General features: G+C 44.4%; 1 protein-coding gene across 1 annotated transcript in view; it reads right to left on the reverse strand.

The window, feature by feature from the left end:
* Positions 1 to 873: 873 nt before the first annotated feature.
* HAUS1 (HAUS augmin-like complex, subunit 1) overlaps positions 874 to 11,807 on the reverse strand; it is an 11,706-nt gene continuing 772 nt past the window's right edge. Inside the window, exons 2-9 of the mRNA XM_009322980.1 lie at positions 10,317 to 10,545; positions 9,556 to 9,691; positions 8,374 to 8,508; positions 6,853 to 6,976; positions 5,993 to 6,058; positions 4,176 to 4,247; positions 2,219 to 2,266; positions 874 to 1,176 (exon numbers count right to left, since the gene is read on the reverse strand). Coding sequence (XP_009321255.1) covers positions 1,093 to 1,176; positions 2,219 to 2,266; positions 4,176 to 4,247; positions 5,993 to 6,058; positions 6,853 to 6,976; positions 8,374 to 8,508; positions 9,556 to 9,691; positions 10,317 to 10,545 — 894 coding nt within the window. The 3' untranslated portion in view covers positions 874 to 1,092. The remainder of the gene's footprint in view (positions 1,177 to 2,218; positions 2,267 to 4,175; positions 4,248 to 5,992; positions 6,059 to 6,852; positions 6,977 to 8,373; positions 8,509 to 9,555; positions 9,692 to 10,316; positions 10,546 to 11,807) is intronic.

The following is an 11,807-nucleotide window of genomic DNA, read 5'->3' on the forward strand; positions in this document are numbered from 1 at the left end:
CCATAAAGCTATTTATCTACTTCCATTTGCTTAGCTCTACTTATAACGTAAGGAGAAACAACAAGTAGCCAACAGTAGACCAGTATCCCTCAAAGCCTTGAACATGGGCAAACCGTAGAGGTTAGTGCCGTGGGCTTCCGTTTTCTCAGATGGCAACGAAACGACAGAAACTCAGGAGGCTGATGCCGCTACATCTCACCTCAGCTCTCACCTGTGTGAGCAGCACGATTTGCTCATCTGTGAGGCCAATACTATGACCCATGTGAAACAAGTTTCCACGAAGATAGACAGCCATCACACCCACAAGAAAATCCCCTCTGTGGGCTGTCTCGGATGCTGCAGGGCTTCAGAAGGCAACGGGAACTACTGTTCTGAGCCCTAGATCGCAATTTCCTTATCGTTCACTTTGACTAACACATCAAACCCCTGCTGAAGACATTAAGGAGAAAGGCAACTGTTCGCTTCCGTTTAAAGAAAATGCTCAAACTAAGCAGCAGGCACGAGTCTAGAACTCATCTTCACAAACTCGGTAAACATCAGATGTGCTATGAGGGGAAAAAAAAATTACGTGTCCCCAACCCTGAAATGACAAGAGAAAACAAAACAAGGGAGCAAAAGGCAATGATCTAGTAGATGTAAAGAGAGTCTGTCATCACCGTTCTTGCACCACCAAAGAAAGGACTCCAGGAAGAAGCACAGTCCAGAGCCTTGACAGGGAAAAAGAAGAAAACCAGACTCCCTGATCAGTTCAATTCTAAGTGGTAATGGTCAACCAAATCCTGACAGGGACCTCTCCTGGTGAAGGTGCCATCTGGAGGCCAGTTACAGGTGTGTATCACATATGGAAAAAGAACTGATAAAGGAAACCGTAAGTTTGGGGGTTATTTTATGAAAACTAGGTGATGTTTACAAATGCAAGGCTACATGAACCCCTAAAAATGAGCATGCCTGCTGGAAGGTCACAAGTGTGCCATCCAACAGCAAGAAGAGTAAGGCAGAAAGCTGCAGAAGTACAGTAAGAATTCCAAAAGGCTTTACTAGTGCAAATAAATAGACAACAGAAGGGAGATCATCTTCCATGGGCAGGCCGCTTCAGGTGAACCGGAGTTTGCTGGGCTCTGGCATCTCAAGAGTCAGCATATCGATCTCCTTTGAGAACTCTGCCTCCAAGGCATTCTAGCGGGAGAGAAAGCCAAGAGGAATCAGTGACCATGAAACAGTTTTCTTACATTCTTGTTAGACAAACATACCTACAATGATCAAACCGTGGGATATTATTAGCACCGATTAACCCAAGTATCGAACTGGAAGGTCTCACTACTGCAAACGGCAGCAGTCTCTGTCGACAGCTACAAAGGAATCTCCAAATGAAGGGCTAAACAAGCTCAGTTGCCTTTACGCTGTGCCCCAACGTGATATTACACACCTTCAAGCTGAACAGGTACGCTCCAGAGGCGAGTATTCTGACCTGATAAAAGCCTCAGGCTGGTAAGGTGAGCTTCTATTTCTGAATCAAAAACAAGTGGCTTGCCAACCTGAGCAGTCCCATCCGAAACTGTACAAAACACTCTCAAATAGCTGTGATTTTTGATCACAGCTTTAAGGCTTATCACTGAATACCTCGTGCTTTATCCATGAGCAAGCAGACAGTAGCCCAAAGAAATAAAGACAGGTTTTATGCTCAAATGTGGCCCGGCTCACTCAGGAAAGCTACATATGAACTTCCCAAACAGCTTTATATTAATGTTTCCCAACAACCACACCTGCAGATTACACAAGCGTGGATGAAATGGGCACGATGTTTTATAGGGGAAGGTCCCCGTTGCAGTCTACAAGGCAGCTGTTAAATAAAAGATGGGCCCTAGAGCCCTCTGAGAGCTCAGGAGCAGCAAGGAAGGTTGTGAGACCAATAAGCTGCAACACAGCTGAGTGAATAAACATTCTGACAGGTGAAGCAGACAAAATCCAGAGGGATCTGGATACCTAATCCCCACTGATACGATTATGCCCAACTGCCTTTGTAGCTTAGATACCATTCCTCCACCAGTTCCTCCTACCAATATGCACGGCTTCTGCCTTACCAGAGCAAAACTTCCCTCTGGAGATCATTAAGACTACAATCCGAGGTAGATAAATCCACAACCAATTAATACATACAGCTTGTTTTGGCATGACAGCAACTCATTTAAATCTCTGAAAGATAAAAAAACACTCTTACCAGTTCTCGTTTTACTTCTTCAATCTTCACTCGTGCAAGGGCAGGATTCTAATGAGGGAAAATGGCATAAAAATCAGTATTTCAGCTGGCTAACACAGAGTCCCTGCATCATTGCAAGAGTCTAATGATGTGCTGCAGGGGAATTCAGGGATAATGAAATCAGTTTTGTGTACACCCTTCACGTGTAAAAGGTACTGACATTAAAAGCCTAGTATCAGTTTGGTTTGGGCATCACATATTTTTCAAAAGTCTGGTATGGCCTAAAGTCTAAAAAAACCCCCCATTTTTAGCAATTTTCCAAACCTATCAACCAAGGAACTGGACTTTGAACACATCCGTGCATGAATTTTCCAAAGCACAATAAGCTTGCAAGGATAAACTTTCCTCCCCCCCTTCTGCCTGCACCAGATGCGAGGCATCGGGGCTCTCTCCCTGACAGCAAGAGGGGAGGGAGGGGGGAATTGGAGAACCTAATCCAATTTGAACGTCCTGTTTCGCTTGAGGAAAGGAGGCAGCTGCCTCTTGGAGTAAGATGGATTTAAAAGAGAAGCAGTCCCACCCTCTCCCTTCATCTTTTTCTTCTAGGAGGGAGACAGCAGTAGTTGTATGAGGGAGATGTGTTGAGAGGCAGGAACTCGATGGAGGGGCTAAGGAGGTGAAGAGAGGAGTGCGGCCCAGCAGACAGGCCCCTACCCTAGTTCATAATACAAGGGACGTGACGAATCGCAGAGTTTCTGTGCGATTTTGGACAAGTCTCATTCTTTCTCTGGACCTCTATGCCCCATTTGTAAGAACCGGAATAAATCTTTTTCACCTCTTACATGGAAAGGTCTGAGGTTAGCTCTGTTAAAGGCTGTGGGGTGCTCAGGGGAGGAGGTAACAGGGGCCACATCAGGTAACTCAAATACAACGCTGTAAACTAGACAGTCACAATTGTACTTCATAAAACCAAACCCCATTCAACTATTCGCTCCAGTTTTTGCTACTTCTCCCCCGAATGACAAAGAGAAAAGTCCTTAATACTTATCAGCAAAAGCAATGGCAATCTTCCAAAGGAGATTGGAAACACTTGGGTTTAGTGGTCCCAAATATCACAGGTGGGGGTGTACAGATGTCGCACAAAGCCAAGGCCGCCTGTTTCATGGACTAAAGCCCTGTTTACCCATGACTTCTTTAAGCCGCTATGAAGTTGTTCACAAAATTACCCTTCACTGAAACAGTCTTTTGTAACAAGCCTTCGAATTCGAAAAGAGTAAAATCCTTTTTATAAGAGATGCTTCACACGGCAGCCTGATAGTAACTCCTAGCACAGGGAGCAATAGTGACAATAGCCAAAATATAAAATGAAGAAAAGATACACAGGGGCTTTCAAAACTGCAATTTAGTCACCTAAATGAGAAACCTGCATTTTCAGAGAGCTGAATACCCAGCACCCTCAAGAGAAATCAAAGAAAATGATGGAGCAGCCAGTACTCACGCAAGCTAGAGTACCTGTTTAGGGGACAATGCCTACATTTGGCTATTTCTTCATAATCGTTAAAATCTTGCTCGGAGCTCCAACCTCTGCACAATGTGCTGCATCCACCGTATTGACAGCCTGATGACATCTATAGCTAATACATTGGTAAACCTCAAAAAATTTATTATACTAAGGAATTATATTTTCTTCCACATTTCTTTGTCCAATTTCTAGCTAATTCACCTTGATACTGAGCTCACCCAGCAAATCTGTGCATTTTGTTAGAACAAAGTTTGCCTGGTAAGCAAACTTAATTTCTTGGCTTTGATTAAACAGATAGCCTTCTGTTTAAGTAAAGTCTTCTGTTTACAGCATTAATAGACCTGTAGGGCATCTACCTGTCCACTGAAACCATCACAACAATATCCTTCACATTCTGAAGTCCATTAAAATTAATCTGATGGCAAATACAATAGAACAGGGGAAAAAAATAATTACAGGAGTTAAATCTAGGTAGGACTCCAGTTTCTTCTTCAAAGGCACAATTTCTTCCTGCAGTGCAGCCAGTTGCTGTGAACAAAGCAAAGCAGATTACATTCTTTAGTCTTACTTGTAGAAGTGAAATAAATCCGTGAAATAGATCCACAATTATCTACAGCATTTCAGAATTCATACATGTTGGTGGGAGCTTTCATGATCCTTCTTAAAATCCATGAAAAACTAAAGAGCTGCTATTCGTTATCCGTCAAACCCAGTTCAAATCTTTCACAGAGGTATCAATTAATTTTTCTTCGTTCTGAAGACATCTTCAGATACCTTTTCTTACAGTATAACCGCCTGATCTCACCTCCCTGAAAGGAGGGGGGATTTCAAATGAGAATCCACCAGAGGACTTTCACTGTCAACCTCGCCGTAGGCCAGAGAGAACTGCGCCCCAAGGAAGGGGATACATTCTCATGCCTATGGCTTCTGTGTGAAAACAGTTTTGCACATGCAGCAGCAAAAAGACTCCCCTTACACTTGCGCTGCCTTGCTTAGTCTGTTAATAAGGGGAAATAATGTCTCTTTGGGGCTGAAAATTGAGCACCCTCCACAGCCCTCAACTCTTTTCAAATAATCAACTTAAAGTAAAAAAAACGCACTCCGAAGATGAAATCATTTGCGCTGCCCAATTCACTGAGCTCTTGGCAGAGCAGATATAGAAACGTCAGGGCCTCAGACCTGCCCTTACGCTCAGGTTCTAGAAGATGACAAGTCTAGAAACTTGCCTGTGACTTTTTTGTATGTAGAATTCCAACACGAATGATTTTTGGTTAGTACTCTCCTGAAACACTGTGCAGTGTAAACATTGCCACCCAGTGCTGGTTCATGAGAATGACAACAGAAATCAGGAACCACATTTTCATCGTTCAACCTAACTAGCATGCAGGAAAAGCTAGCAAAAGAAATGGGGAGAAAGACAAAGTTCTCATTACAGTAACAGCAAATAATATTAAAGTGTGCTGAGTGCAGACAGAACACCACAAATAACATGTTACACGTGTACAAAAGCTTCAGCACAAAGCTGGGGAATCTAGCTAGTAACTCAAATGTGCTCTTTCCTTTAACAAATTATCCCGCTGGGCTTACAGTACAGCTGGAAAAAAGTTATATTTAAAGACACAAGAAAAAAGAAAAGCACACAGTGGTTCAGAATTTGGCTTTCACTTGACCTCCTCCCCTCGCTGTGAAGTGTTTGAAAGCCGGTTTCTTTCACACAAACTAGAAAGAATCACCTGGGTCATTCTATCAAGTACTTGCAATACACAGGTAGCCACGTAATGGGATATAGTCCACAGAACATCCACTCTACAACATGGATCACAGAGAGAGGAGGCAGATCACGGGCTGCCAATTCTCTTTCAGTGGCAGGGAACTTATTTCACAGAAATTCTCTAGTAGGCTACATTCCTAATTACAAAGGCAGAAAGAGAAGAGAGGGAAAAACAAAAGGCAACAAAAAAATAAAGATTCCAGTAGTTCCCCTCAATCAGTTCAGAAGGAAAGCTTCTTCCCGAGTCCAAACCAAGCCCACATCTAACCCTGAAGAAAAAGTACCACTGCAGCACCCCTAGATGCTTCTCAGTTTCTAGGAGAGACACCCATCCAACATACCCCAGTTCAGAGGTATCTGTCTACGGGATTTTTATTTGTGCTTCTTTTCACCGTTAACATTTGTTCCGGTAACCAAATGGCAAACTACATCTGAAACCACCCAACAAACAAGCCTGGTCTGTAGCACCGTAGAAACATCCATCTTGTACCAAAAGACCTACCTCAGACAGGCTCACGAGCGACTCGTGTGTCAGCGATTGGTTCAACCCCGTGGCAGCAAGCTGCTCCTACAAACAGGAAAGAGTTCGTTCATAACTGACGACAAAATATAACAGGGAGGGGAAAGATTTTACCATTTCCTTGGGTTTTGATCTAAACAGGCAAACAAGAACGCAGTTTGTCAACAACAGGAACGCGTGCTGTTTGAACCGCAGCTATAGCTGGTATATGAAATCAGTTGCTACTAAAATTTATATCAAGAATAACAAGTCTTTCCAGAAAACTACTGGGAGAAGAGCACATGGCAAGGCTGGGAAGAGGCTTCTCAGTAAAACGTCATCAACTCTAAGACAATGTTTTCCACCTCGTATTTGTCAAGGTATCGGACAGCATCCAAATGTTAAATAAAGCATTCACAAGTCCATCATGTAGGAAACGTGAAGGAGAAGACAGTACAACTTCTGCTTTCTGTGTTTAATCATTAATTAATTTCAAAAAATGGCTATATTCAGAGTTATGACATGCAATTTACCTCAGTGAACCAGCTGCCTTACTGGTAGCTGTGTGTATACTCTTATATGACAGTACCTCGCAGTAAGCACAAGGTGGTCCGAGCTAATACAGTTCTCGGTGAAAGAAGAGGAAGTGTCCTTGCATTTATCATAGGATGTCCCGGGGAGGGACCATGAATATAGCAGGAACAACTGACGTGCAGTAACACGTTGTCCTGTTAGCCCAAGAGTCCTCAGTCCTGGAGTTTAGGAAGCTCCTGGGATGTCTCCGTAACTACAATTTTGGGCCCGACTGACCATGACTGTGCCATCCTGTCACAACATCTTGTTAGAAAATTCCTTCCATCTACCTCAGCAGCCTTGATCCTGATTTTTAAATCCTCAGATTTATCTTTCAGGAACTTCAAGTTCTGGGATTGGCTGTCAGCTTTGGCCTTTTCTACTTCCAGACGTTCCTCTGTTTTTTTAAGATCCCTTTAAAAAAAAATACAAAAAGAAACCAGCTTTTACATTCAAAGAGATACCAGTATACAAATGCTGCTTAATTATTGTCCTGGTTTCAGCTGGGATAGAGTTAATTTTCCCCCAGTAGCTGGTACAGTGCTGTGTTTTGGATTTAGGATGAGAACAATGTTGATAACGCACCGATGTTTTAGTTGTTGCTGAGCAGTGCTTACACTAGTCAAGGACTTTTCAGCTTCCCGTGCTCTACCGACTGAGAAGGCTGGAGGTGCACAAGAAGCTGGGAGGGGGCACAGCCAGGACAGCTGACCCCAACTGGCCAAAGGGACATTCCATACCATGGGACGTCATGCTCAGTACATAAACTGGGGAAAGCTGGCCAGGGGGGCTGCTGCTCGGGGACTGGCTGGGCATCGGTCGGCGGGTGGTGAGCAATTGCATTGTGCATCACTTGCTTTGTATATTCTTTTATCATTATTATTATTACTATTTTACTTTAAACTGTTCTTATCTCAACCCACAAGTTTTCTCACTTTTACCCTTCCGATTCTCTCCCCCATCCCACTGGGGGCAGGGAGGAGAGTAAGCGAGCGGCTGGGTGGTGCTCGGTTGCCGACTGAGGTTAAACCACAACAATTACAAATGCTCAAGCTAAACCCTGTAATACAACCAACACGAGAAGGGAGAGAACGGAGAAAAACTTGCATTTCCCTGTGAGATTTCCCAGTGGAAACATCCACAGCTGTTACATCCAGAGTCCCAAAGGCCAGGGGGGGAAAAAAAAAAAGATACCAGGGCTGGTATCTTTGCTACAAGCAGCGCCGCAATTACTACTTTAAAAGACAAAAACCAGAAAATAATTAGACTGGAAGGGGGCTGTGGAGATCACCTGGGCCAATCGCCACTCAAGGCAGGGGTTGATCCTGCTATGCTTGGCAAAGCACTTCAGGTTACATCCTCCAGGGAGTGGACTTGATACTGATTTTTTTTTTCTTTTTTTAAGTCTCCTGCACACTGGTTAAAGGAAATTCTTACCTGCGAACGGATTTTGTTTTGCCTGGCTCCTTCACTCTTGACTACAGAGCCCATGCTAAACGTGGTAAGAAAAATCAGGTTTGCCTTCAACCTCAGACAAAGGCAACCAGTGGAAGATGCCAGCCCATATCTGAAAACTGCTTGTAGACCATTTTTGGTTTAAAATAATGGGTTTGATGGTAGCCCAAATCTCTTCTGATTGCTGAGCGTGTCCATAGCACATGGCTTTTGATAGATACTCCCAAACATTGTGAATTAGATGTGTCAAACCCCTGAAAATTCAGTTATCCTTACTAGTTATCACAACCAATGTTCCACATCGCAGGGATCAGCAGTATTGCTCACATCTTTCCCTTTTCTCATGCATTACTCACCCCTCTAACTGCTTTTCCAGCATCAGCGCTGCCGTTAGTTTTTTCCTAATGTTGGTCAATTCCAGTTCCATTTCTCTGTTTTCTGATTCTGTTGCATACAGCTCCGAAGTCATATCATTGATGGCACAGAAGAAGCTGGTGAAAAGAGAGCTTCAGTGGGAATGCTCAGGAGTCAGCTCTTCTGAAACTCAGAATTATTACTATTTTCTCCACGCTTTCCACAAATGACTTTTTTTTCCTTGTTCTCACATTATGATACATCAGATAACTGCCAGCTATTTTAGAGCAAGAAAGTAAAATAAGTCACTAAGGGTATTTGCTTCCCTTAACTAACACAGATTTCATCTGGAAGGGGAAGTGGCCCAGCAATCTCAGTAGGAGGAAGCGAACAAGACCTGGCACTCTAGTGAATATGACCGCTGGGTTTGACACGATCAGATGCTCTGCTCCTGGCTTGCCAAATTGCCTTTGAGAGAAACTGCATTCAGTCCCTGACAACACACATCCCTGAGACAGGCCCAGCAGTATATTTCAGTCTCTTCCCAAATGGTTCAAAGCTGCTTGCCCCTCCAGCTCAGGAGAAGCACTGTAAGAGCCAAGCTCCTGAACATCATACAAAAATTGGATTCCAAGGCAGATTTTGGCCCTTCCTTACTGCCAGCGCTCAGCACAAACCTGCTGTGTTATGGGTCAAAGCCAGGCGAGGGAGGGGGGCCCAGGAAGAGCAGACTAACAGCTGCCATTTCTCCGTGGCTGAGCTAAGGAAATCTCCTTACATTGAGGGCAGGTAAGAGAGGGAAGAAAGAGGAGCTGAGACAAAGACCAGTTACCGTTCCCCAGTCCTTGCCTAAGCAGTATGAAGCCTGCTCTAGGCTTGTGCTACCTGGCATGACAGTCTGAGCGGCAGCATCCTGCAGCCATTGACCACAAAAGCATGGGCAAAAGAGGGATTTAACTGTGGCCGAGGCACCTCTCAGGCTTCAGAGGCTTCCTTTGCTGGGATAAGCAAGAGTTTGAGCTTTGTGCTCAGTTCCCACGTCCTCCAAAGCTGCCCGAGGGCTGCAAAAGAAGCTGGACAAGTAAGATTTCTGGTGTGAAAGTCAAGTTTGAAACTGTTGAATTGAAAAACCAGAGGGGAAACAGCACAGACTATCACTCCAGATGCACACTGGGAATAATTACCTGGCAAGAGAAGTGTCCTTCGTTTCAAGTGTCATTGCGCTGTTTACCAGGACGTCGAGGTAGCTGGTGCCTTCGCTGGACAGACTGGACAGAGAAAGATCTAGGCTTTCTGCGAGAAGGCCCTGTAGATAGTTAGCTGGAAAACAAATACAACCCAAAATAGTAATTTTTTTATATTACTGTTCTTTTAAGGCCTAGATGGGACTCTCTCTTTTAATATGTGTGTTAAAAATGTATTATCGTCCCCTAAACCACTCACTTGCTCCAAAAACACTACGTTATCAAACACTCACTCTGGACAGCTCCAGCATAACTTAATCACCTCACTGTTGTTTCAGATTCCTCAGGCGCTTTCCTTAACAGTGGATTAGCACCAGCTCAGACTCTTAAATCAGCTGTAGGGTTGCTGTCTATCCAGCCAATATTTCAATGTTATGCTACTCAGTCCAGCAGGCTAGGAGGTTTTAGCAATTAATCTGCTTGTCCGTATTTACAGCCTGCTCAAGATGGCTTAAAAAATTGCTCTTGACCAATCTTATGTCACCGTAAATTTTGCTGAAAGGAAGGCATGGGATGCATTGTAGTAAAAGCTGTACCAGAACAAAAGCTGAGTTCATTCCAATTATATATATATTCATTTATTTATTTACATATAGATATATATTTATTTATTTGTTTGTAAGATTTTAGCAAAGACAATTTTTGGGGTCACTAAGAAAAACTAACTTTGATGGAACTGAGAACTGGAGCGGCAAACTCACCTTCTGCTTCATATTCTGCTGCCTTCTGCTTCATGTCCTCTATCAGCAAAGAAACATCCCTGTCTCTGGCTTCATTGCATTCTACAAGCTCATACAAGATATCAACTGTCCTTGCATTCACTTCGTACTGTGGGATAGGCTGATTCCCATATATTTTCTTTAGCCATAAAGTAACCTGCCAGAGAAGGGAAAAAAAGAGTAAACAGTCAAGTGAAACGACAGAAAATAGCTGACAGATGTGAGAAATGTGAAGTGCTGCAAGGTCTGCGTTCCTGAGGAATAACTCCTACTACAGCAGTCGAGGCGTGGGTGGAAAAAGGGGAGACAACTTCCTTTGTCTCTTCTTCAAACACCCTCTGTAGTTTAGAAAACCATTTCCCTTTTAATCTCCCTCATTTCACTGGACACCTGCTTATCTCCAGGTGATAAAATTTATCTTTTTATTCACGTGAATTTTTGCTACAGGCACGCTAATGATCCAACAGATGTTAAATGGGTATTTGGGCAGCTGGTAAAAACTGCATCGAAGCAGCGTGGGATAAAACTGCCCAGACCATTATTGTTGGGAACAGTCTCTACGGGCGAACAGGGGAGAAAGAGTTACTACAATGCGCAGGCATAAGCCCTGCAGAGCGTGATTTCTACCACTGAAAAGAAGGTCAGAAATGGGAGAGAGACCAACACAGCGCTCTCACAGATTAGATTACGACTGGTAGTAATTGAACACATGGAAGTTCAACACTGAGGAGACAGAAATTCTTGTCTAAGGCTATCTGAGCAACCTGATGATGGAAAAGGACCCAGCCTTGTAACTTTAAAAGACATTTCTTTCCAGCGCGTCCCTCTTTATGCTTCTACCATACCAGCATCTCAGCTACATACACTGCATACAGCAAAAATCACCCTGAGCTATGCTGGGGAGAAAACCATCAAGCCCTTAGAAGCAAACAGCACTAGCTACATGTAGAAGAAAACTCTAATACTGCAAAAATGCCAGGTTCACGATCGAAGGATGAATTGCATCTTTCTGCCGCTTTCTGTAGGGACAATGATTTGAAATGCAAAAACTTCAGGCACCCAAGATCTTCATAACCTGGCATTTTAAACCAGCTGCGGGTTTAAGGCTCAGTGAGCTCGGGCTGTTACCTAGTAGGTAGCAGAGGACGAAGTGGGTGAACACAGACTCTGCTGCCGCGAAACCCACCCAGCGACCGCGTCTCGCCCGTCCCCCAACGTTTGAAGGGGCAAGAAAACGACACGGGCTCGTTTCTCCTCCCGAACCGCCCGCGTCTGAGCGCCAGCCAGGCAGAGCGACGACCGCCAAGGGCCCAGCAAAACCCTCAGCGCGACCGCTCGGGTGCCTCGCCTTTAAGGCCTGAAAGAGACGCTCTCGGGAGAGCGGGACGAGGGCTCCGATAACGCACCGGGGCCGGCTCCGCGCACGGTACCTCCCCCGGCGCCCGCAGCCCGCCCTGGGGGACACGGCACCCG

The sequence above is a fragment of the Pygoscelis adeliae genome, unplaced genomic scaffold (assembly GCF_000699105.1).
Source record: "Pygoscelis adeliae isolate BGI_AS28 unplaced genomic scaffold, ASM69910v1 Scaffold182, whole genome shotgun sequence".
NCBI classification, from domain to species: Eukaryota; Metazoa; Chordata; class Aves; order Sphenisciformes; family Spheniscidae; genus Pygoscelis; species Pygoscelis adeliae.